The sequence below is a fragment of the Carcharhinus amblyrhynchos genome, chromosome 6, assembly GCF_965287045.1.
Source record: "Carcharhinus amblyrhynchos chromosome 6, sCarAmb.v2.hapA, whole genome shotgun sequence".
Lineage (NCBI taxonomy): Eukaryota > Metazoa > Chordata > Chondrichthyes > Carcharhiniformes > Carcharhinidae > Carcharhinus > Carcharhinus amblyrhynchos.
In genome coordinates, this window is record NC_137329.1 from 38,284,501 (window position 1) to 38,310,844 (window position 26,344).

At 37.1% G+C, this 26,344-nt stretch overlaps 1 protein-coding gene across 6 annotated transcripts in view; it reads left to right on the top strand.

Moving 5' to 3' along the window:
- The window catches only part of ppp6r3 (protein phosphatase 6, regulatory subunit 3), a 108,600-nt gene that overhangs the window by 50,919 nt on the left and 31,337 nt on the right, over window positions 1-26,344 (top strand). For 2 of the 6 annotated variants that reach the window (XM_080190246.1, XM_080190247.1), the window contains exons 8-16: window positions 940-1,053; window positions 3,206-3,335; window positions 4,423-4,575; window positions 6,667-6,825; window positions 7,929-7,993; window positions 12,393-12,508; window positions 13,454-13,539; window positions 14,441-14,527; window positions 18,492-18,589. In XM_080190246.1, the coding sequence (XP_080046372.1) occupies window positions 940-1,053; window positions 3,206-3,335; window positions 4,423-4,575; window positions 6,667-6,825; window positions 7,929-7,993; window positions 12,393-12,508; window positions 13,454-13,539; window positions 14,441-14,527; window positions 18,492-18,589 (1,008 nt within the window). The remainder of the gene's footprint in view (window positions 1-939; window positions 1,054-3,205; window positions 3,336-4,422; window positions 4,576-6,666; window positions 6,826-7,928; window positions 7,994-12,392; window positions 12,509-13,453; window positions 13,540-14,440; window positions 14,528-18,491; window positions 18,590-26,344) is intronic. The other 4 variants (XM_080190248.1, XM_080190250.1, XM_080190249.1 and 1 more) reach the window with 2 other exon arrangements.

Sequence of the window (26,344 nt, forward strand, 5' to 3'; positions counted from 1 at the left end):
CACTCCCCCTACTCAACCTCTCTCCAAGTGCTTTGAGATCCCAGCAATGCTCTCTGAAACTCTACTCAGAGTTTAAAGGCTCTGTATGATCCCTGCAATCTAACCTAGACCATTTTCCATCCTATCTTTCTCTTTCCATATTTTGAAAAGGTGAAATAAGCTCCATGTTTAAATGAATATGTAATCAAGGTAATTGGTTTATGTTTTGCACAAATGTGCATAATTATGAAATGATCCCAACATACCACTGAAATATCCACAATTTAGTCATTTGCTTCACAGTATATAACCTCGACTTCTATGCAAGCGTTGGGTTTAATGTCTAATCAGAAAGAGAGCACCTTTGACAGTGCAATAATCCCTCTCAGTGCACTGGAGTGTCAGCCCTTAATAGTATTAGCATTAACAGAGACATACAAACCCTATTCAAATCCACTGTGGAGATTTCTGGTGACTCGTCTGATCACAGAATTCTTTACACCACTGTATCAAGTTTCTTTGCATGGTTGAATTTATCTCCTTGGCCATCCAGTCGTCTTTGATGGAAAAATCACTCCTTTCAATTATGGGATTTAAATTTTAGTTGGCATTCAACTGAGGTTCCAGTGAGTGATGTAAGAGGAGGGTGCATTAAGATATTTCAAAATCTAAGAACTGAGATCAGATCAATGAAAAAAATCCTTTGGCACCCTTGAAGAGCAGGGCAGCTATCTTTGGTGTTCTGACCAATACTTATCCCTCAATCACAAACAGATTAACTGGACATAATCACATTGTTTGGAAGTTTACTGAATGTGAAATAGCTGCTGTGTCTGAAGACATATGGTGATTGTGAATGTGCCGATTAAATGCAAGCCTGCCTTTTGTTTCTTTTAATGCTAATAGAAGTGATGAAAATAGTAGCTTGTTTAATCTTAACTGCCAATCCTGTTTTTTCAGGCAAGAAACTTTAGAATACTTGCTTGCAAATGTCCTCGATAAGGAAAAGACTGAATCAGCAATTGTAAATTGTATCCAAATATTATTGACATTACTGGAGACTCGAAGACCAGCGTAAGTTAAAGTTACTTCTACATATAATTCAGAGCTCTAACGTAATACTTTGTATCTTGTTTAATAATTGTGCTTTAATTATATTGTACAAAGGCATTGCTCTCTGGATCGATGCCGTGTGATTCATTGGGGTTTGGGAAACTTCAAGCATGTCTGCAATGCAGTAACCAACTTGGGACAAGCATAAAGGATTACCTGCTAAAGGTTCTGCTTCAAGAGTGGGATGTGAGATCATTGTGACTAAATTATTGACGGTCAACAAGCAGTGTGATAAAGAATTGGAAAAGCATTGAATGTGGGGTGCTAGGCATGGTTAGATTGTGTATTGATAAAATATAAAACAAAAAATCCTGTACGGAGTATTGTATCTGGCTTTGACCAGCATATGGAATGAGGGATATTGAGGCCTTGGAAAAACTTTAGAGAACAACAGTTAAAATGATGGCTAGTTTGGCCATTTGCTAATGATACAAAGATGGGTATAAAACAATTGAAATATTGTGTGCCGTTCTGATCGCCATATAACAAGAAGGACATAATTGCTCTGGAGAGATTGTAGAAGAGGTTTACAAGAACGTTGCCAGGGCTAGAAAAGTATAGCTGTTAGGAGAGATTGGGTTATTTTCCTTAGAACAAAGATGACTGATGGGTGACTTGATAGGGATGTACCAAATTATATGGGGAAGAGATAGAGTTGTCAAGATATAAAAATTGATGGGAAGAGATAGAGTGGACAGGATTGTTTCCCTCAGTGGAGAGTTCTAGAACCGGGGGCATAGTTTCAAGATAAATGACAGTAGGTGTGGAGGGGACTTGAGGAAGAACGTTTTTGCACAAAAGATGGTGAGTATGCCCAAGTTGGTGGCGGAGGCAGAGACTCTAGACTTTTTCTAAAAGGTATCTGGATCTGCACCTTAAGTGCTGTAAGTAACAGTGCTATGGGCCGGGTCAGGAATTAGAATGGAGTTAGAAAGGGCTTCTGGTGTCCTTAGGCCACCATGGGCAAGATGGGCCGAATGGTCTTTTTATGCTGTAACTTTTCTGTGGGTAGAAACTCTAATTGTAGAAAGGATACAAAGAACCTACAAATATATAGGCAGGTTTGGTGAGTGGGTGAAAATTGCCATATAAGAGTTTTTAGCATGGGGAAATGTAAATTTGTCTATTTTGGCAAGAAGAATGGAAAAGCAGAATATTGTTTAAATGAAAGGGGTTGTCTTATGTGGTCAGGTTAAACAGATTTATTGTCATTTTTAAAATGGGAAGTAATCTTTTGAAACATGAGGCAGCTTGACAGAATAGATGCTGAGCAATGTTTTCCTTTGTGGGGGAAATCTAGAACTAGATGGCATAGTTTCAAGATAAGAGGTTTCTCATTTAAGCTAGAGAAGGTTCATTAGTCTTCCGGGTTTGCTTCCAGAGAGGAGTGGAGGTTGGATTTTTGAGTATATTCAAGGTTGAGTTTGGCAGGTCCTTGATCGTTAAGAGAATTGGGGGTTGGGGTTGAGGGGAAGAAGAAGAAAGAGTTTAAGGCTTAAATAAGTCATGATTTTATTGAATGACAGGGCAGGGTTGATGGGCCAAATGCTCCTGCTCTGTTAAATTCTTATCAAATTGGCATTAGAAAAAGGTAGATTTCAGAGGACTTGTGATTGTGGTTTTTGTAGGCCAGAAGATCCCTTTGCTTGTTTTTTTTCTGTAATTACGATTATACTGTTTTCCTGTTCTTATCCATTTTAGATAAGGCATTCCTCCTCCTTTTCAGAGTGCCACCACATACTAGATTAGATTTTCAAAACATGGTGACTATAGGCTCAGTACAAGCTTTCAAAAGTGAAGTAGATGAGTTTCTGAGAGGGGGACATGCAAGTTATTAAATATGCTGTACAATAATAGTTTGTGTTTTGAATTAGTGTAGACTACAAAAATTTGCTTGATTTGTCATCAGGGATTATGGTACATAGGCGTATTGTCCTAAATTGGTTACAGGTTTTTATACCGTTTTCAGGAAACAAATGAAGGCTTGCGGATGTAGGTGAATTTGCAGCTCCATGTTTAGTTGGGATAGTCTTAATTGCTTGAGTGATCTTTCCCATTTTCCTTTTGTATTATACAGCAATAAGGCAAAACTTATTTTCACTTGTTTTTCAAGTTTTGAAGGTCAGCTAGAGATCTGCCCAACTGGTATGAACCATGCAGCCTTTTCTGTGAGTAATAGCACATTACAGGCCATTAGACAAAGACTTAAAGACTTCCATCAAATACTGCTTGAGCCTCCTAAGGTAAAATGGATTTAATGGCTTTTGATACTTTGATGAATGCTAATTTATTTACCATTAAAACTGAGAGCTTCACTAATGTTACGAAACTAATCAGAAATATTTTGTTCCCTGTTCTGTAAGGATTCCAATTTTTCTTAGTAATTTGGCTACCATATGCCACTCGTGCACTAGCATGCAGATTTAGAGTCATAGAACCCTACAGTGCAGAAAGAGGCCCTTCGGCCCAGTGAGTCTGCACCGACCACAATCCCACCCAGGCCCTATCCCCATATTTTACCCGCTAATCCCTCTGACCTAACCATCCTAGTACACTTTAGGGGCAACTTTAACATGGCCAGTCAACCTAACCTGCACATCTTTGGACTGTGGGAGGAAACCGGAGCACCTGGAGGAAACCCACGTAGACACAAGGAGAATGTGCAAACTCTACACAGACAGTGACCCAAGCAGGGAATCGAATCCAGGTCTCTGGAGCTGTGAAGCAGCAGTGCTAACCGCTGTGCTACCGTGCCACCCTTTTCATGTCACAAAGATCATGCTAGTGCTAGGGATGCATATTTGTTACAATTAAGCACATTGTTAGGCAAATGTAAGAATTAAGCATCAGCAGCACCACTGCTGAGTTTACTTCAGATACTGTCATGGAGAGCACAGCAGCTTTATTTAAAAAATGAGCGGAAACTGCTCAATATGAAATCAAGGTTTTGATTTTGGATTTTCTCTGTTTTGGGGTAATATTGAATAAATTAATTTGCAATATCTTAAAATTGAAGAGAAGGAAAGCGAGAAGTGGCTTTGCTACTAATGTTACCAGTCAGAACTACACACTATAAAATGTTTAACACGGAATGTGTTAAATTTTTAAACTTCTAAAACCCAATTTTGGAAGTAACTAGTTGATAGCAATGCAACCAAAGGAATATGTAGAGAAAGGTGAAAACTTAAGAGGCAAACAATTGCATGAAAAGGTAGTAAGGTATTCAGTTGCGTTGTATTTCATTAAAGAACTTGACATAAAAATGTGGCCATTTTGATTTCATTTGATAACGTGTTTGATCTGTCTTCACCATGTCCCTTTTATTTGTAGAAAAGTGCAATGAAAACTACCTGGGGAGTATTAGATACACCAGTGGGAAATACGCGCCTGAATGTGGTCAGACTTATAGCCAGCCTTCTGCAAACAAACACACACAGCATCAATGCAGAGCTTGTAAAACTTAACACAATGGATGTGTTATTGGTGAGGATCCATTGAGTGCTGGTGTTTTATGTTTCATTTATGGATGCTGAATTAATAGTTTAAACAATGGGAATGGATTATATTGTTAATCATTTATTTCTTGTGACAACCTATTGAGCTAACCTTGTAGATCTGTTAGGAGTTAGAAAACTGTATGTGGATAGGATATAAAGGAGACTGAGGATGTCAGAGTTGTGGAAAAGTGGGATTGTTCTCTCTGTTTAGAACAGAGTAGGTTAAGGGAGATTTAATGGACATGTTCAAAATTCTTAAGAGTTTTGATAAAGTGTTACGTAAAAAGTTACTGCACAAATATGGGCTCATGGTGTTGGGCTAATATAGCGAGAGGATTGGCTAACTTGCAGAAAATAGGAATTGGGATAAATGAGTAATTTTCAGATTGGAAAACTAACTTAATGGGTGCCACAGGGATCCGTGCTGGGGTTCAACTATTTGCATCTATGTTGATGACTGATGAAGGAACCAAGTGCATTAAAGCTAAAATTTCTGACTATACAAAGATAGGTGGAAAGCAAGTTTGTGAGGGGCACATAGTCCGTAAAGGCATATAAATAGGTTAAGTGAGTGGTCTGTTGGAGCATAATGCAGGGCGGCACGGTAGCACAGTGGTTAGCACTGCTGCTTCACAGCTCCAGGGACCTGGGTTCGATTGCCAGCTCGGGTCACTGTCTGTGTGGAGTTTGCACGTTCTCCTCGTGTCGGAGTGGGTTCCCTCTGGGTGTTCCAGTTTCCTCCCACAGTCCAAAGATGTGCGGGTTAGGTTGATTGGCCATGCTAAAATTGCCCCTTAGTGTCCTGTGATGTGTAGGTTAGAGGATTAGTGGGTAAATGTGTAGGGATGTGGGGATAAGGCCTGGTCCTAGGGCCTGCAGACTCGATAGGCCAAAGGGCCTCTTTCTGCACTGTAGGGTTCTATATTCTATGTTCTACTATCCACTTTGTAGAAGTTATTTAGATGGTGAGAAACTGCAGAATACTTTGGGCACAGAAGGATCTTGTGTATGATTCACAAGTTAGCATGCAGATAGAGTAACTAATTGGGAAGGCAAATGTAATGTTAGCTTTATTTGCAAGCATTTGGGGAGGGCGGGCTGGAATACTACAGGATGTTGGTGAGACCACACCTGAGGACCTGCATACAGTTTATGGTCTGCTTAATTAAGGAGAGATAGATTTGCATTGAAGGCAGTACAGAGACGGTCTACAAGGTTGATTCCTGGGATGAAGGAGTTGTCTAAAGAGGTAAAGTTAAGTATATTGGTTCCTATAAAAATTTGTAATGTAAGAATGACCTTATTGAAATATAGAGGGGCTTCAATGGGATAGATACTGAGATTCCCTCATAGGGGAATCTAGAACTAGGAATATAGTTTCAGAATATGAGGCCACCTGTTTAAAACAGAGGTCCGGAGAAAATTCTTCTCACAGGGGATTTTGAAATTCTCTATTCCAAAAAGTTGGGTAGGCTGTCATTGAATGTATTCAAGGCTGAGTTGAGACAGATTTTTGAATTGCAGCAGAGTTAAGGGTTGTGGGGAACAGGCTGAAAAGAGGAGCTGAGGCAAAATCTGATTAGCCTTCATCTTTTGATTGGCAAAGTAAGCAGGAGATCTACTCCTACCTCTATTTCTTATGTTTTATATAAATGGAAAAATAGTTTCTACTCAAAAGATGGCTGGTAACCAAAGGATGCAGATTAAAGTTAATTGATTAAAAAAAAGGGAGGGAAAGGGAAAGATAATTTTGTTATGCACCTAGTTGCAACGCATGCCTGAGAGAATGGTGGAACAGATTAAGCAAGTAGTAATTTCAGAAAGAAGTTGGACAGGTAAATGAAAGGAAAAATTTGCAGTGCTATGAAGAGCAGGAAAGTGGACAGATTGGATACTCTGCCAAAGCCAGCAGTTATAGTGGGCCAAGTGGCCAACTCCTTTGTATTGTTTGATGATTTACTTGTGTAAACAATTGTGTAATTATTTTGCTGGAATATTTTAAGAACTTAACAGATTCTTTATTAAAATTAATTTTCATCATGCACTGAAACCAGAAATTTAATTTTTTTAAATTCAGGGTATGTACTTCAGATATGTTTGGAATAATTTTCTTCATGTACAAGTAGAAATTTGCATTGCAACAATCTTAGGAAGCCCTCCACCCCATGATGCCAGCACAGAAAACAACATTGAGGATAATTCCAACACTGCCAGAGAAAATATATTAATAAAACATGTAAGAGTCTCCACTTTATGTAATTGGGTGTTGCATTGTTAAAATTGCATTATGAATGTTGGTTGGTCAGCTATACTGGTGCCTGTTTTCCCTGATCTGATGTGATTCGAGTAAAATTATTTGTTACTATTGTACTTTGAGATATCTTGAGCACGCTTTACCATAGGTTCATATTTGTACTTTGGCTCACCATTGTGAAACGAACAATTGGATACCAATTCAGGAAGAAAATTCAGTCCCACTTGTTCATTTAGTCAATGTTGTTTCTTTTCCCTATTGTGAAAACTCAATCATGCTACAAACAAAATTTCAGTACACTTTCAGCTCATAGTTTTCCTGTTTAAAATCCAAGAGACAGATAATAGTTTACCTGTCAGTATTATATTGACCCCCGTCACTCATATATTCCGTGTAACCAGAACTGTTGGCAGCTTCTACCTTCTATTTTTCTACAATTGCTACTTGATGAAGCATTATTTTTGTGTTATTCCCTCTGCTTTTAGCTTAGAATTTACTGCCCACTCCCAGTTGCTCTCGAATCTTTGCTCCTCATTCTGAGGGCAATTTTATAACACATTTTATATGTCATTGTTATCAGTTTGTAGAATTATCCGGTTCATGATTCTGCCTTTTTTAATCAATGTTTTTGCGGGGGAGGGAATTTTGTGACTTATCATTTTTACATGATTTTGTTTGTTTGTGGACAATATACCCTCAGGAATTCTGAATTAAAACTAGAAATTATGTTTTAGACTAATGGGGTTGGACTGTCTTAAGGTCTGGGTAGACTTGACCATTTTTGCAGTAAAGATGTTTTACTGTTTGGGGGAAAAGAAGGAATCTTCATAAAACATTTCTTGTCAACTTTTATTTAAAAACTTGATATTTGTATTAAAACTGTTCTGGTTCAAAAATACTGTTTTACATTTTCATCTTAGTTGCTTGCTTACAAACTACTTTCAACAGACCTTTCAGGGTATCTGCTGTCACATAACAGCTGAGTCTGAAATGGCGTAAACTGACCCATTGTCCCAAAAGTTAGTAAATGTGTGAAAAGAAGTTTGGATCACTGTATCTGTTAACTCAGTTTTTTTGTTATCCAGCTGTTTACGAAGTGCCGATTAATTCAGAGAATACTCGATGCATGGGAAAATAATGAAAAAGAACAGTAAGTAACTTAAGTCCATATAGAGCTCAAATCAACAGTAATATTTTAAAAATAACTTTTAAAATTATCAGTAATGTTTTTAAAAATTATAATCTTAGGAGAAGCAATGTTATTTGGAGATTAGGAAACTTGAAAGGGGCTAGGACTTGTGGTGCCTTACTCCCTAGTGGGATTTGGGTTTGAATTCAACCTGGTCTGATGAAGTGAAGATTTCTCTTTCTAAAGGATTTTACATAAAATAAGGCTGGAAAATCCTCATGCAGTGCTAGTTATTATAGCCAATTGCATCGAGCAGCACTTTCCTTGAGAAACCATTGGGATGATTGATGTGAGAAGTGTCTGTGGGGAGTGAAAGATGCACTTATCAGGATGTGATAGTGGCAAGTAGTTGGGGCATAGAAGGAGATTTACTCAGGATCTTGTATATCATTGCAAAATGTTTAGTTTCATTCATGATTCACATGTTTTGGGAGTATAGCTTTTAGTTTGGACATTTTTAAATGCAAGAAAAATTAGAATACCTGGTGAAAAACTAAAATATTTGCAATTCAAAGGGTGGTCTATATTTAATAAGGCTGAATTGGATGTGAAAATATAATAAACAATATATGCAGCCTGTATACTTGAGTCTGGTAATATGGCTGTCGTCCCCATTAGAGATATAAATTATCCAGAATCAGGAGATATTTTAAAGGTAAAGTTATAGGGATGATAGAATGCTGTGGGGATGCATTGCGCACAAGTTTTTTTTTGTTTTCAATCAATCAGTGTCATTCTCACAGAAGCAGAAATTTGTAGTTGGTGACTGGAGGAAACTTTAAAATGTTTTAGGAATAGTGAACCAGTGGAATAGAATTATCAGAAACCAATAGTGTTTTCTTATTTGAAATCACCAAGTAAGAAAGCAGCGAGCCCGTGCTTGAGTTGGGGTGTACATCCAGATATTAATGGAAGCATCCTAAGGAATCTCATCCTTGGAGAATAGCACGAACACAGAAGAGAATCAAACTGAATTCCTGAGAGCCATGGCACATTTTAGTTTGGTCCCAGGAGAAATGAAGGGACATTCCAGTCCTTCAAAGTATAGAGAGACTCTTGGGTCTTTGGCAGATAAAAGCAGAATAGAAAATGTCCTGTTGGGATTTTGGAGTTTAAAGAGTAAGTATTTACAAAATATAGCGTTGTTAGTAGTATTTGCTTTGTTTAACTTCTGTGCAACGAAAGTTTCTTTTGTGTTGTAACATGTGAAACTTTGTGGCATAATTCTTTCAGTTAATAAGTGGGAGTTGCTAGTCTCTCTCAAGAGTATAATAAAATATCTCACGTGGAAGTGATTGCTTTTATCAAATAGAAATGCCCTTACTGGATTGGAATTTATTTCCAGTAATATCTAGGTTGTAACTTCTGTTGGTATATTTGATGATGCAACTATTCAATTAGACGTACACCACCTATATATAAGAACATAAGAAATAGGAGCAGGAGTAGGCCATCTAGCCCCTCAAGCCTGCCCCGCCATTCAGTAAGATCATGGCTGATCTGTCGTGGCTCAGTTCCACTTTCCTGCCCTCTCCCCATAACCCTTAATCCCCTTGCCTATCAAAAACCTATCTACCCGCGTCTTAAATATATTTAGCGAGGCAGCCTCCACCACTTCAACGGGCAGAGAATTCCAGAGATTCACCACCCTTTGAGTGAAGAAGCTCCTCCTCAACTCCGTTCTAAACTGCCCCCCCCCCCCCGCCTTGAGGCTGTGCCCTCTAGTCCTGGTTAGTTGCCAAAAATCATTATCTTTAGCACTGACATTGCATACCTGGATATACATAAAATGTGTTCAAAACAACTCTATTTAAACTTTGTCTTTTTAATGTTGCCTTAATACACATAAAGCTTGATGTGACCAGTGTTGTCATGTGCAGTTCCAATTCTTGGTAAAACGACAACATGCAAACAAGTTGTCTATTTTGCACATAGCTCAAAATATGCAGCTGTGCAAACAGCCTGTTGCTCTTCATAATAAAGTAACAGAATTATTTTCTTTTAGTTTAAATGACTCGATTTATGAAGTAAGTTTAAAGTGCTTGCTATTATGAAATGGGCGAGGGGGAAACATCTTAATTGTTCCTCCTGCAGCCAGACAATGATGTGAAGTTCTTAAAACTGCTTTGAATATCTAAGCTAGGAATGCAACTCTAACCCACGTTATTTTCTGGTTGTGTGTGGTTACAGGGTTTGATGCTATGGCTCTTGCTTTTAGAATAGTAAGCTGAATGACCATATCTTTCACCTTAATTTTAGTATATTTTCAGTCTGGAAGCTGTCTAAACATTAGTCCTAGATTGTGTGTGTCTGTTGGTATTTTTGTTTCTGTAGATTATCATGTTACATTTTTAAATGCTCTCTTGCTGCCTAATGCGTTTCGGGTCTGTGTTACAACATTTACAAAATTGTGAGCTGTATGCTGTATTGGACACAAACATTAGTTTCCAGGCTGTAACTTTGAGTTATTTGCGTGGTTAACTCAGTGGCTACATGCTGATGTAAAATCTAGGTCGAATTGCTGGTGTTGTTTATCCCTTGACTTTCAATTGTTGTTCAGTTTCCTGATACTATTTTAGAAGCTATTTTGGTACATCAGAGACTCAAACTGTTAAAAGTTATAGTCACAAATATAGATTAGTGTTATTGTGTTTCAGAACTGAAAAAGTGTTTTTGAAGAGCTGTAATTTAATTGTGGAGTTTACGATTTTGACAAATGGCTATAGTTGGTGCAGATTTTAAAGCTTAAAAATCTTCATCGTTATAAGCTTCTTTCATAACTCAACTGACTTGTTTACATGGCTTCTTGTTAACCATACGCTGCACTTTAAGATATTCATGTTTTTGTGAACTATTTTTTGGTTCAATGTCACCAGGTTTCAGATGAAACTCTACAGAGTGATTTACATGTCTTATGAAAGTGGTTATAATTCAGACAGTACAAATTTTCTAATGCTGAAATGTGTAAATGTCCTTAAATACACTCAAATTGTCACTCGGTTACTTTTTGGTCTTGGAGGGAGTGCAGAGGAGATTTACCAGGCTGATACCGGTGTTGAGGGGGTTGAACTATGAGGAGAGGCTGAATAAACTAGGCTTGTACTCGTTAGAGTTTAGAAGAATGAGGGGAGATCTCATTGAGACATGTAAGATGATGAATGGGATGGATAGGATAGAGGTGGAGAGGCTCTTCCCGCTCAGAAAGGACAGCAGGACTAGAGGGCACAGCCTCAAGATAAGTGGGGGGGGCAGTTTAGAATGGAGTTGAGGAGGAACTTCTTCACTCAAAGGGTGGTGAATCTCTGGAATTCTCTGCCCGTTGAAGTGGTGGAGGCTGCCTCGCTAAATATATTTAAGACGCGGGTTGATAGGTTTTTGATAGGCAAGGGGATTAAGGGTTATGGGGAGAGGGCGGGAATGTGGAACTGAGCCACGACAGATCAGCCATGATCTTACTGAATGGCGGGGCAGGCTCGAGGGGCTAGATGGCCTACTCCTCCTCCTACTTCTTATGTTCTTATATATAGGTGGTGTACGTCTGATTGAATAGTTGCATCATCAAATATACCAACAGAAGTTACAACCTAGATATTACTGGAAATAAATTCCAATCCAGTAAGGGCATTTCTGTTGATAAAAGCAAAATATTGTGAATATTTCTTTTTGAAATAAGAACAGAACATTTTGGAAAAATGCAGCAAGTCTGGCAGCAACCGTGGAGAGAGAAGCAGAATTAATGGATGGAATTCTCCCAGTTTGAGATTGAGTGCTATGGTGGGTGCAGGAACATGGAGTGTTTGCCACTGTGGGGGCTAGAGGAAAAAAAACACCAAATCTTCCAGCCCTGATCTCATTAACTAGGCAACTGGATGTTTTATGCCACATCTGGTGGCGGGACAGTCCTTGGATGGCGTGTAGTCCACCATCAGTTTGGAGTAACTATATTATGGTAGTCTGTAGCATGGTATTCTATTTTTCCCTTTTTACTTGTACCAGTTAAACCAAAATTTCGCAAGTCATAGTGCAGAAAAGGAGACCAACCTTCAACCCCAAGTAGCAATGGTATCTATTTTTAATTGAACTTTGATCTTTTTGAAGAGAGCATTAATAAAGTTTGTAGTTCTATAACTTTGTCTGATTATTGGATCAAATTTCACTTGGAAGTTTATGTCCCCTGAAAATTCTTGAAAACATTGAATGACGTTTTCTGCCCAATCTTCTTAAATTGGTAACTTTAGTTTTGCTAGAAACATTTCTTGAAATATTATCTCTCTTTCCCTCCCGCCTTTAGTTAGGCTATCTTAGTTTGGAATAAAGGGAGAATCTTGTTCAGTGGATCAAATTGGATTGTGTTTTTCAGATCAGCAGGTGGAAGACGGAGAGGGTACATGGGTCACTTAACACGGATAGCTAATGCTATCGTGCACAATACTGAAAAAGGGCCAAACAGCGTGCTAATGAATCAGCTGCTTAAAGGTAAAATGTTTTACGTATTTATTTCTGTGGATAATGCATATTTCAGTACAGCCACTACTCATCCTATACTATTTCGTAAAAGCACAATTTTATTTGGACATTTTAGAGTACTGAAATGAATTAAACCCTTGCATAGAAATTTAAATTCCCTGACTGTTTCTTTTGAGAAGAGTAGAAAGAACAAAATGAGCTGTATCTGCATGATGTATAACAGTTGTTATGGATTGGGTTCAATCCTTTTTCCTTCTCCCCGTTTAAAAAAAAAACTTGACAACAGATTCCTTAAGCAGGCTGTGTCAGTTATGACCTGAAAGCTGTGGCTTTTTAGCCTCTGATGCATTTTAGCTTAGGTCTACCAAATTTTAACTGAGGTGTGCTGAATAGATTTACGCTCACTGACCTGGTGTTCAATTTGTGTTCCAAGCTTACTGCGATGGCTGAACTACAGATGTACTTTATTTACAGTTAACAATCATTTGCAGAAATGAAAGTGAATACAGACAAAAATACTAAATAAAGTGCTGACCAGTCTACAAAGGGTTGACCTGATATTTAAAAAATACTGCTCTTGTCTTTTTAGTTTCAGGTCCCTTAAGTAAGATAATGCAGTCAAAATTTTAACATTTGCACACCGTGATAAACGGGGATATAGTGACTGGTGACACTTAAAATTCCATTTTATCCTTACAATTGTCAACTAAACAATTTCAATATGGCAGTATTTGGAAATATCAGATGTTAACCTTTAGTTATGATGTTTCCTTTTAAAGAAACTGATCTTTAATGTTTGATTTTGTATAAATAAACCAAGAAAAAATATTTTTTTTGATGGTGTTGATTATGTGGCAGTTGGCAGTTAGTGCAGTTCTAAAATTTTGTGCCTCATGGATAATCCTGATAATGGATTTTTTAAAACAATGCTTCTAACACTAATTACTTTTTCAGATCTTAGTGAGGACTACCGGGAAAAATGGGAGACATTCATCACAGGTTCATTGGCAGAAACCAATAAGAAGAATACGATAGATCTGGTAGGTGCTGAAAAACAAAGTGAACATTGAAAGATAAAGATGACATACAATTTAAGCAATTTGAATGAACATGAAGCTGTGGTATTGCAGAGATAAAAGTAGGTAATCTTTTGATGAAGTTAAGTTAGAAGCTCAGGGTCAATGAGACACTTGAAACATGCAGAATGTTGGCTGTAGCATGAAACAGTGGTCAGGGAGGAGAGTAGAGTCAAGTTTACAGAGTTTGTAGCAGGATTGAAGACTGACTTTAGTCATAATGTTTTTCAATGCTATTTCAATTAAAATTATAGTTCAGGGATGTTGCATTAGATGGGGTTGCATGTATGTGGAAATTATCACAAAATTGAGTATTGTGCATAGATTAATATCAGCTCAACAAACTTGGCCCTTATTCTAAATGAGGTCAGGAAGAGTATTCCCACCCTTTGAATTGGGAATGGGCTTTTAGGTCTCCTGCAGTGTTCTATGTACGTGAAGGTCTTGTCTTCAAATTATTCTGAAAAATCAGTTGGTTGTTATTCATTTCTTAGAACTGGGTTCTGATGTGTCTTGTTTTTGCATAAAAGACAGCTTGATTTTCCTGTACAAAGTGAGATTTATAGTTTACAGTCTTGAAATATGGAGTAGCAATTGAGAAAAGTGTATGTTTGCCTGAGCTAACTTTTACAAAATAACACTTTTTTTCCTGGAGGAATGGAGGTGGTTTATGAGGAAAGGAAGAAAAGTTTATGCTCTGTTGTGCACATTTTGATTATTGTACTTGAAAGAAACTTTGGAATTAAATTGTAAATTATATTTTAACAGTGAAATCATTGCATGAAGATGTAATCTGAAAATGAGATTGTCATGGAATGAATAGGGTTTGTAGTGGAATCATTTTATCCTATAAATTATATTCCAGGTTAGCACACACAATATACATTCATCAAGTGATGATGAAGTTGATTTTAAAGAACCAGGATTTGCTCCAGACTCAGGGTTACAGCAAGTAAGTATTTTCCTTACTGAGTGGCAATTTTTTGTTTGAATTAGGCAAATACCTGGTTTGCATGAGTAGAAATATAAATGAAAAATCTTCCAAAATTATCCTCTCCCAAATATACTAAATATTTAAGATACAGTGCTTTATAAGAGATTTCTCATTGCTGAGTAACCAAATTATTGCTCAAGAATTTTCATTTAAGGTTGCAATATATTCTCTGCTCTTATTACTTGGAAACAAAGTAGAATCAAAATAGATTTGAGTTTGTCAGAGCCATGATTGCTTATTATGTATCAAGATCCTATGTATGCACTTTGCTTCATCTTCATTAAAGATTTGAGGGTGGAGGTTCTTCAGTTGTGGGGTGGGGAAGATTTTCAAGTAAAATGCCTAGTTTGGGGAAGTGGAGGAAAAATACCCCTTCAACTGAAAGAGCTTTAATTCTTGGAAATTGTGATCAAAGTTTTTGAACAAATGAAGTTTACTTTTTTTTGACATAAAATCAGTGAGGGGGTGGGGGGGGGGTGGTGGGTAGAATAAAACCAGTAACTTCTGGTAAAGCACAAACTGTTGAAAAAGTGGTCAATCCACTGATTAGTTTTCATTGTTACTGTGTAAAGCCTAATTTCACTGAATGTTTACAAATAGCATTGTTCACTTTAATTAAAAAACAATTGCTGTATTTTTAAAATAAATACTTAAGAGAACTCAAACTTGATCGAAAATTGTTTTACAAAAAGATCTGTGGCTGTAAATGTTGAGAATATCAAATTTTAAATACCAGACCAGCTTAGTTGCCATAGAAGTTTGGGAAACTGAATATTTTCACAATGGAGAGGGGAAGGTGCATGGAATGAAGCTAGTTGAATGCATGCACAGATGAATAGATACAATGCAGAAACACTTAACTAGTGCATTGTTGCCAGCTTGGCCTGGCAAGGAAGCCATGATTGTTCTCTCTTTCCCACCTCCTGTCCTAGCTCAGGCCTCAAGTTAAAATTGCAGTTGGACTTTGTTGCCGTCATTGGAACCTATTCTACATACTTGGAGAAGGGCAATGCAACATTCCAGCAGATTTCCCCCTCGTGCTCCAACGAGCAGCATTAAGATGAAAGAAAGAATTGCATTTAATATTGTGCTTTTCGTGAGCACTGATGTCTCAAGAACTTTACAAACATTAATACAGAAAATGTGCAAGCCAATTTGCGCATTATAATGTGATAATGATCAGGTAATTTTTTTTGTGATGCTGATTGAGAGATAAATATTGGCCAGAACACTGGGGTAACTCCCCTGTTCTCTTTCAAAATAGTGCCATGGGATATTTTACATCACCCAAGCAGGCAGATGGGGCCTCGATTTAAAGTCTGTTCTGAAAGATAGTATCTCCGACAGTGCAATACTCCATCAATACTGCACTGGAGTGTGAGTAGATTTTTTTTTCTCAAGTCCTGGAGTGGGACTTGAACCTGGAACTTTGTGACTCAGCTGTAAAAGTGATACCAACTGAGCCACAATTGATATCAGTTACAACTCAAGAAAAGGCAGCAGATGGAAGGATGTAAGTTGTCATAGGCATTTTAACTGACTACCTACTGTCAAGCAAGCAGTTTTTAAATCAACCCTGCTAGATTTAACCTCCTTTGCCCAGTCTGAAAATCTCACAGACGTTCAAGAAAGAAAGACTTGTATTTACATAGCACCTTTTACAACCTCAGGATGTCCTAAAACACTTGAATAAGTATGTATGAAGTTTAGTCATTGTTGTAATGTAGGAAATATGCTGCCAATTTCTGAACAGCAAGATCCTGCAAACACTAATAGAGAAATGATCAAATGTTGAATTTTATGTTGGTTGAAAGGTAAATATTGGCCACGACACCGTAGAAGCCTTCTTGTATCAGAATTAAAATAGTACCATGAGATATTTAATGTCCATCTGAGAAGGCCCTCACTTCAATGCTCATCCAGAAGATAGCATCTTCTACAGTGTAGCAGTTCCCCTCGAAAATCTGACTAAGAGGTTAAGTAATATTCTGGCATGATTCTCTTCTGATTACAGAGATTAATAGTAAACAAAAGTAATCAACTGATCCAAGTGAGTGTCATGGGAATGTGACTAATTAGCTAGCTTTCTCTATTGGCTACTTGCCCAGCAAAACAAGAGAATACTATTCTTAGATATAACTTAAAATTATTTTTATATTTATTTCTCTAAATAAAATCATATCTAAGAACGATGCATGGCATTTATTCTTTGTAACGTTGCTACAACTGCTCACAGTTCTTTCTCCCTTCACAAGTTTGCCTATTCAAACTAGTGAGTAAAATGTAATATACTCTTAGGTGATCCCCTTTACAGCAGTGTTATTTTTGAACAGGCGCAGGTATTAATTTTGTAAATGCCGAAGATGTGACTTTTGAAGTAGCTCCTTACAATGCTACGCAATACCTCATTGATAAAGACATTTAAGTAGAATGGATAACCTTGTTTTAAGATAGATGTTTAGAGAATTATCCTCCCATTTATATTTGGCACACAAACCTCTTTTCACGAGTTACCATCAAAAGTCATCTAAAGGGATAACCTATTCATCACAATTTGATTTGATGGTCAGAATCCTCTTGTCTGTCACTTCAGGTCCTGCTGACGGTGCATCCCCACCTCAGGTTTTCCAGGATCCAGACAATGGGAAATACTATTGACGCAGTGGGATCAGAAGATTCCACTGCTGGTCTCCTGCCACCAAGAAACATGCAGCTAGGAGACCCAAGGTTTGCGTCCTATGACATTTTTATGGATGTAACAAACCAGTAACTAGAATCTGAGATTGGAAGTATTCCAGCACAGCGGTCCTCAATCAAGTGTTCAAAGAAATTTTCCAGGGGTCTGTAAAACAATGTAAACATGCAGGCAGGGAGAGGGGGGAGTGGAGTGTGGATGCCGCTTATACAGCAAAAGGTGGGCTGGCTGTCCCATCTTGAAAAGGATTGCTGAGAAGGGCACAAATGTTAATATCTGTTTTAGTGTTGTATGGTATAATTCAGATGGGGGAGATCGATGAATACTAATCCATTTTCAAAGGAATCTTTCAGCTAAGAAGGACTTAGCTACTTGCAACCATCAACATAAACTAAAGTTACCATTAGATAAGAATGTACTGTGTTTTATACTATTTAAGCCTCTTGTGTATCCACTGGTATCACCCTTACCATTAAATCAGACATGTTCTGGGTTCCTAGACTGGGGCTTGAACACACAATCACTGCAGTAGTGAAGGATTGCATTGTCTGGAGAATTATTCTCCAAATTAATTATAAAAAGCTTTCTATGTTTGCCTGCTTTGGTGAATCAGATGGATGTTGAAGATTCCCACAACACTGTTTGAGTTTGCGACTGGTGCAATTTTAGCATTTCTTCCCTGATGAGCACCACCAAAATTAGTAACTGGTCATTTTATCTAATTATTGTTTGTAAAATGTTTGAGAGATGTGACAGAATGTTACATATGTGCAAGTCTCCCTTTTACAGTGGCAGAATTTATTTTATCTAGAACATCAGTTGGCCCTGTAACTGGGAAATGAAGGCAGGGGCAGGATCAGCTTCCTGATTGCTATCCAGTGTTTACCAAAGGAAACTGAAAATGTGGACATAGGATGAGGGCATTCCTAAACTCCAGTGAAGTGTTTACTCATGGTTTGGATTCTTTGTTAGCTCTTGGAGTTAAAGGTCACACAAGAAGGATAGTCACTTGACATAAGGTACTGCCTTCAAGAGGCTTTTATAAAAATTGTAAACATGATTCTTTGTAATTCTCAAATTTACAGCTATGGAGATTTGTTAAAATGTAGCTTTTTGAAATCTGGTAGTTGCTGTTTCTACTCGAAGGTTTGGGTCCCCCTTAAGTGCATTTCCCTATATGATTGAGTATCAAGATTATATCCCTGTCATTGGTCCTGGGTTTGCCAGGCCTTTTCTGATTATCAGATGCAACAAATGACGTCCAATTTTATTGACCAGTTCGGCTTCAACGATGAGGAGTTTGCTGATCAGGAGGACATAGTGAAGTAAGTATGACTTATTTGAAACTGGTTTTAAAATCTTGATTTGGGTAGCTAGCTGTAGATCTTTACATGGTAGCATGCAATTTCTTGAAATGAAAGTATGTAACTAATTGGGGTGAGATTGGTGCTCTTTCTGTTTTCCTTTCCTATTTTACTGCTTGGGCAGCAATCTTTTATTGAGTATATTAAATCTTTATTTTATTTTAAGTCCCATATATTTTTAAGCTGCTTTGGTGCTTCGGGCTTTTTTCCCTTTGGGTGTCGAACTTGGTTCTGTCCAGCATGCAATACACAACTGATATGTTTTTATCTTGTGCTTGAAGCTTTAAATCATGAATCCCTGGTTATACATTTAGTTTACTATGCTAACAAGAATACAGCACTAGGGTTTTCAACCTTTCAGAACTGGAATGAATGTATTCAAACGAGTGAATAGGCTACATTGATTGGACAGAAATGTAAGCCCCTCTCACATTGAAAATGGGAACATCTCAATATGCAAATATTCCCATCCTTACAGAATTGTGATACATTTTCTTCTTCTTCCCCCTGCCAAACAAAATGTTCAAGGCTGTCTTTTTCTTCCACCCATGCTCCACTTTCCCATGAGCCTGAAAACTCGGAATCTCTTCTATCTAGTCTGTTTACTCCCCCAAGCTGGAGGATTGCTAATGGTTATTTCTAGTTGGTAGGAAAAGGTTGCTTCTTAATAGATTTAGATTTTGAAGAATCTCAGGCCTCATGTTTGAGAGGCTAGGACTGAAGTTGAAATTACTTTTGCACAAAGATCAAAAGAACTAGCAGAGTCTTTCTGGGTTGGTTAAAGGAGTGTGTTTGTTGGATACCCTTGCTGTCTGCTCAGTTAAAGGACTCTGGTCATCATTATTGATTAATGAGTTGTAAAAATCTGATCTCAATTTATCCAAAAGATAATATTGCTGAGCTATTTATGAGATGTGGCTGATTAACTAATGCCCTCCTCTAATTTTCACAGTATCCTTAAAACTACGTAAAATGTAAGATGTGCCTAATGCTTTTTTGGCTCAAATGTCAACCATGTAAAACCATGATAAAGGTTCAACTACGAACCTTTATCTTCACCTGATGGAAATAATTTCCATTTTTACTGTTTAAATAGGATATAGCTCATCCCATATGTGGAGGAAATAGTCTGATGCATGGCCCCTCTCAGAGAACTGGATCTTGGGCAGTGACTTCATTTTCCTTTTCTCCACTTTATAGTATTCAGCTTTATATTGCATCTTTGTTTTTTCTGTACCAACAAAAAACTCCTCATCTACCAAGGCAAAAGTTGTAATTGTAGTTGGACATATCCATGTTTCTACTCCTCCCTGTGGTCACTGCATTTCCACAGAGGAGGTGTAATTGAGGCTTTTTTAGCTTTGCGTCAACTAAATCCATCTGTAAGCTTCTGGTACCATATTTCAACATTTTATGTAACATTTCTACTGAGGCCAGATCCTTTCAAACAAATCCAATGATAACTACTGATTTAAGGCTCATTACTGGCATTAACCTATTGCATGGCTACTGTTCTTTTCAACTACTTGACTCCCATGATAATTCTTGCTTTTTATCAGATGCGTGATAAATGTGGGGTGAGGGCATAGTAAATTTTCCATTTGCCTCTCCCGATAGTTAGCTGACCACTGATGCTTGGAGTTCATTTAAAAAGAAATGTCGAAGAGTTCCCTTTGCCTTTTGTAGCGTGCCCTAATGATTGTTGGGTTTAAAATAAGAGTAAAGCATTGGAAGTAAATTTTAAATGGAATAAAATCATGATTCAACGCATGAGACCCTGTCTCATTTCTGTTTTGGTGTGCAACTGTGATAGATTTCCTGCATATTGCACAGTTTCGTCATCCAATTTCAAAGTTATAATTTATTGTGTAATTATTGCCAATGACATTTTACAATAGATGTATTTTTATTGACTGTCCATCAGTAGTGCTCAATATAGCTGAATGCTTTATTTTCTTTCTCCTGCCTTGTGGATAAATATTGCAGCCGATTGCCTATGTTTGGAGTCTTCCTGTGTGATATGTTAGTGAGTTAATGTGTTAAACCTTAATCATCATCCCATTCAGCAATAAGTTGCATTATTGCTAGAGTGTGGTACCACTTTAACCTTGCTTGACTTATGTTCCTGCACTATTAACTGTTAGCCCCAGAAGGCTGATCTTTCCAGATTTCTCTTGCTGCTACTCTTGAATCTGTAACAACATATGCAAAATCTTCAATAGGAGATAAACTTCTTCCTTATAATAACATGCTTCCTTCTGAAATATTTCTAAAATGGAGAAAAATGGACAGCTGACTATGTGAAAAGCTACATGAAGATGTCTATCATTTTGGAAAATTTGGGGAATTTATCATCCAAACATTTGCGTTCAAAAACTATTTAACTTGTTCTTTAAATCTAGTGTAGATGAGTGCCTTTTATACAAATCTGATTTTTGTTTCAATTAAAATGTACAGTTAATTAGATGCTGCTCCAGATTTAGTAATGCAGGAATTTGTTCTCCATGGTTTATCTTGACACGGAAAATTATCTGCAATTTTGTCCTTTCTGATCTTCCAAGTGACTATGAAGGCCAGGAGCGGAAAGCTTGAAATTATGGTCTACAAACTATGATGTCAATGGGAATGCCCCCTCTAATTAACTTGCAAGGATAAATTGCACCAATAAAAGGAGGAAATTTTAATGTTTTAAGTAGTTTCAAGTTAAAATTCCATTAAAGCTAGCTGGCCATAATCTTACAACATCTGCTTGATATGTGACCTCTAAAACCCTGGCTGCATAGAATCTTGAGCATCAACTGCAACAAACACATTTTTACTGTGGTCCTGAGTTAAAGTGCCTATTTAAGTAATAACTCTCAAATGACCTGGAACTGGAATTGACTAGATGGCTCATTGGTGAGGATTCTGTCTCCTCTTCCTCACTGAAATCTTTCTTCATGGAAGCAGTTGTCTTGAAAAAATTATAACTGGCATTATTCATAACTGTTTTAACCCAATTTAGAGAAACCATTGGGTTTGGACTTGCTTTTTGGGGTGTTTATTGAATAGTCTTGGTCAGTGTCTAGCTTTGATGTTGGCACTCTTTGGTACCGAGCCTAATTTATTCCTTTATTCAGGCAATTTGGAAGTCTTGAGCCTCTTGCTGAATTTTAAGTGAAGTACTAAACATTGGGAAGACAAGGGTGACAATATACTGCATTTTGCATCTCTACAATATGTATCAGTTTATCAAAGAATGTTCATATGACATTCTTTTTGGATGTGTCCTTTTTGTTGCTGTTCCTGAAGCTTCGTTTTGTACTCTTCTTTGGATATATGGAAGTTACTTGTTTCCAGATCTTTCCTGTATTCAACATCCATCTGCCCTGCGGTCTGTCATGGACTCTGCTCGGAAGACCCCAAATAGACTTCTTACAGTAGTAGACTTTAGAACCCTTTTTATTTTTGTTGCAGATTTCTCAATCCGAATACAAAATATATGTTCCCTTTAAAGGGATGACCATAATACCATAGAGGAACAGGAAGGTATACTTTCACTGGGCATAAATATGTTCACTGTCTTCAGAATCTAAGCCCTTGTGAAAAGATGTTTCCTCTGCTGGATAATATATAAATTGCTGAACTATTTCAACAATGTACTGTTGATTCTTGTTATGGTTCAGGCCTTTAAAGTATAATTTTCTCTTCCCACAGTTGTACAGTGCTTCCTGTGAATGGAAGGGTACATCTTGGGTCTTCTGCCCATGCAGAGGTTTAACGCAGCCTGGGTCTAACAATTAGCTCAATTGAGGTAAATTCCATATTGCACTTTACGTGGACTTGTTCTACGATTTTTTTTCTATCTCCTCATAAAATGGGATATTGCCTACAAATTCAAATGCTTGCAAACTAAAATATTTGCAAATTCAAAAATGAGCTATCTTAATTGAATAAATAGTATGCGTATGAATTTTTTTAAAAGACCTGGATTCAGATTTTTTTACAACATATTGGAAGTTACTGTATCTTTCCACAAGTCTACACCTAAAAAGCTTGGGGAATTGTCCCCAACATTTAATTTACCAGGGAGTCTGAAGGAGTCCTTCTTAAGTTTTAATGAATATCCACGTTAATTTGAATATGCAGCATTTTGCCAATTTTTGTTTAATTTGAATTCAGCAGTTCAAATAAACTGGTACATGAGCTGATTTTTATGCAATTTCAAATTGAATTGAAATTATTAAAGTCATTGACAATAACTTATTAAGTTACAGATCAAGCAAATCTTGTGTTCTGATTAGATTTTATCCAGTGTAACAACAGTGCTTACAGTAACCTATTCCAAACCTCTAGCCTCAAAATTCATTTGAAGTAAACCAGCAAATGTGAATTCAAGCGCAAAAAAGGATACATTTGTCTGTTTTCAAGGACAGAAATGGTCATAGTTTGAGATGTCGTGGCTTTCAGAATGTCTTGCTTTGACTCGCTCATATCAAAATACCTTGCGTTACAATCTGGTTGGTAAGCACTGATCTTACCCCTGCAGCGAGAAAACATCCATTTTATAGATCTAATTTTCTTAAATTCTTTGAAGATGAGCTATGAGTTAAACTTCTGTCAATATCAATACTAATTAACAAAATTAGTTGATAGAAAAATATATAAATTAGTTTCAGGATATGGTCGTTAATAATTGTTAATAGCGGCAGAATATATGTGCTATTAAAAAGGATGCACTAGAAAACTGTAGAAGAATTGTACACGTCTTCTGAAATTGAAAGGCATGGTGCGTTTTTATGGATGTAGTGCCACCAAAATTTTGACTCATCTATAGGCATTAATCCCACTAGAGTTGCTGTCAACTCCAGTAATGTATATCATAATATTTCTTTGGTTTCTCAAGTCAGATCTCTCATCTTTATTGTGCTCACCTTGTCATCAATCTTTCTCTTGTGGGTTAAGTGCTTATTTCTTTTTTGAATTGACTATATCTACTTCCATTGTTCCATGTGTCCAACAATTTCCACAGTTTAACATTTTTTTCCACTTGAAAAGATCTACAGAATCACATTCCAAAGAAAAAAAATCCAAGTTTCAGTCAGAATGAGTTTTTCTCCCATGTAATTTTATTCCCACTATAGTAAATTAAATACGTGCATTTACCTTTAGTCCTTCCACAAGCTGCCAGGGTAACCAAGTGATCTGCTACAGTATTATCACCATCTGACCAGCTAACTATCCAGTTTCCAAGACCTAAAACAAATGTGCTAGACCCTTTCAATTTTTTTAAAGTTACAGTTCCCAAGAGTCTTGTGTAAGCTTGTTAATATTACCAGTGAAGAAAATGCTGCTATTCAATCAGTCAAAATGTGAGAGAAGAGTCTGCTGGATAAATTTGCTCAGTGGTAACATCACTTGCTCATGTTATCTATGTCGGTGTGGTGTTCTAAGGCTTATTTCTCTACTGATGGTCAATAGACTTCAAGCAAAAAATGACAAATTTCAGCAGGGGTTTAGTACTCTGCAAAGAAATTGCAATAGCAGTGCAAGTAAATAACCAGAAGCAAAAACTGCTGACACAGGAAGATATAGTAAAAATATTGAAGAAGACAAATAGAGGAAAAAGATGACGTACTCTGAATTGTTAAGTGATATAAAAGTAAAAACTGGAGGGAAACTTTATTTACTAGATTTGCCAATATTGGCATTTGCTGTTGGGATGTGTGAACCTGAAAATATTGGAACTGGCCCAAAGATTTGGCAGCCACTAAAAATTTACATCAATCCTAATTTTCAGAAATATGTTTCTGATGGATAAGTTTATTTCTTTAATGCTACTTGATTATAGAGAGAAAAGAGGGAGACATATTTTTGGGGGAAGGAATAAGGAGAGATACTCAGGAAGTCGAGTGAACTTGAAGAAGGAAATAGATGGTCTTTAAAGAAAGGAATTCTTGAGTTGCTGAATAAGAGGAGACAGAATTTGTTATCGAAGAGATCTTATCCAGTGGAACAAAAAGGATGGAGGTTTGCTAAGGTCAAGAAAATCAACAATGAGATGTGATGAATGGGTGGAATTCAGGGGTAGGAGAGAAAATTTACGAATGGAGGAAAGTGTGCTGAGTTGTAAGGATGGAAGAGCATCTCAGGCTATGTCCAGAACAGTTGTACCTCCTGTGTGTGTTCCATTAGGTTTATTGACCATACTTTAATTTCATATTGTGTCGTACTTTGTGAATGCTGAACTATATTGAGATGTGTATTCTGTATTTCATCACAAAGATCTTGATGTGTGATGCACGGTACACATAGGATCCTGTTCTGCTGACACATCTGATTATATTTTGTCCTAACTTAATTTGAGTTTGTCTATTTGGTTTGACCTTGAAAGAGGACAAGCCCTCCTAAGGTCTAACAGGACTCCTTTCAGAGTAACTGTTACTGTTACTTGAGTCATTAATTATATCATAATTTAACTTTCAACCAAAGCTTTCCATGAAACGACATCTCTGTAGGAACAGTTTACTTCTTGAAGCAAAGCATTTATTTTAGAACCAGAAAGATCATTCTAAGCCCAGGCCTAGATAATCTAAAACAGGTAAAAGGCTGTTCATCACACCTTCCAAAGGAAATCTGTAATTGCTTAATTCCAAATAAGTCAGAGTAACTAACTACTCCATGACGATTTAATTCCTCAGCTTTTTTAGAACTAGATCCATTGACTGAGTTGCCCACTGTTTTTGAAGGACAGCACAGTTTCTTTCTGGGCTTTCTATAGGTGATGTTTTTGAGAGGGCAGACTTTTAATTAAAGCGCTTTGATCTTCAGTAGTGGATATCTTTTCATATTGAAATATTCACACAAGGCATGTGAACAAATGGCCTTTGTAATAGTTTAAAGGCATCACCTGTAAAATTACTTATTGTGACAGTCTTGGTTTAGTTTAATTTGTTTGCAATCAAAACATGAACTTCATAGGAATGCATCCAGCAATGACAACCTTCCGCCTGCACTTAATGACCAGTGTGACAGAGTGTGCTTTGATTCTTCTGAGATTCAAACTCTAGTGTTAAAGCCGCCATCTTTCACGTTATACTTGGATTAAACCATTCTTTGGAGTAAAAAATTAAATTCAGTTTATTTAAAGTTCATTTTCTTGCTAGAATTGAAATACATAAAACTGAATTTTAACGATGAAACCTCATGATTCAGTAACACATTGAGCCAGATGAGCGATAGAATATCTTGCACACTGGCAAATTGGTAATAAAAGTCAGTGAGAAATTGTTTCATTCTTGTTTCGTGCATCTTACAACTCCATATCTCATCACTGTAGGCCAATTTTTACTTGTGTAGATCAATTCTAATACTATTTTGAGCACTTTTCTGGAGATAGCTTTCAAATAAATATTTTTCGGTCAGCCCTTCAATGGACCTAATTTGCAAAAGACTTGTAGTACACTTTTTGTGTCATTAATATAATGCTGAAGTACGTGGAAAATAAGTGATCATTTTAGATTTCCTTCGGTTGACCTCTTTGTCTTTTATGTCAAGGATAAGCTGTGTTCAACTTCTTGCCCTCCTTCATCACCGTTTCTGACTGGGAGTCATTTTGATATCTTTAGTTTGATAACTTAGCTTGATGGCTGCTTTGACTTCCTCCCTGTCTCCATCCTATTCATGCTTTGGTCTGACCTTGACTCTGAAGTCTCTTGGTATGTTTACCCAAATTAG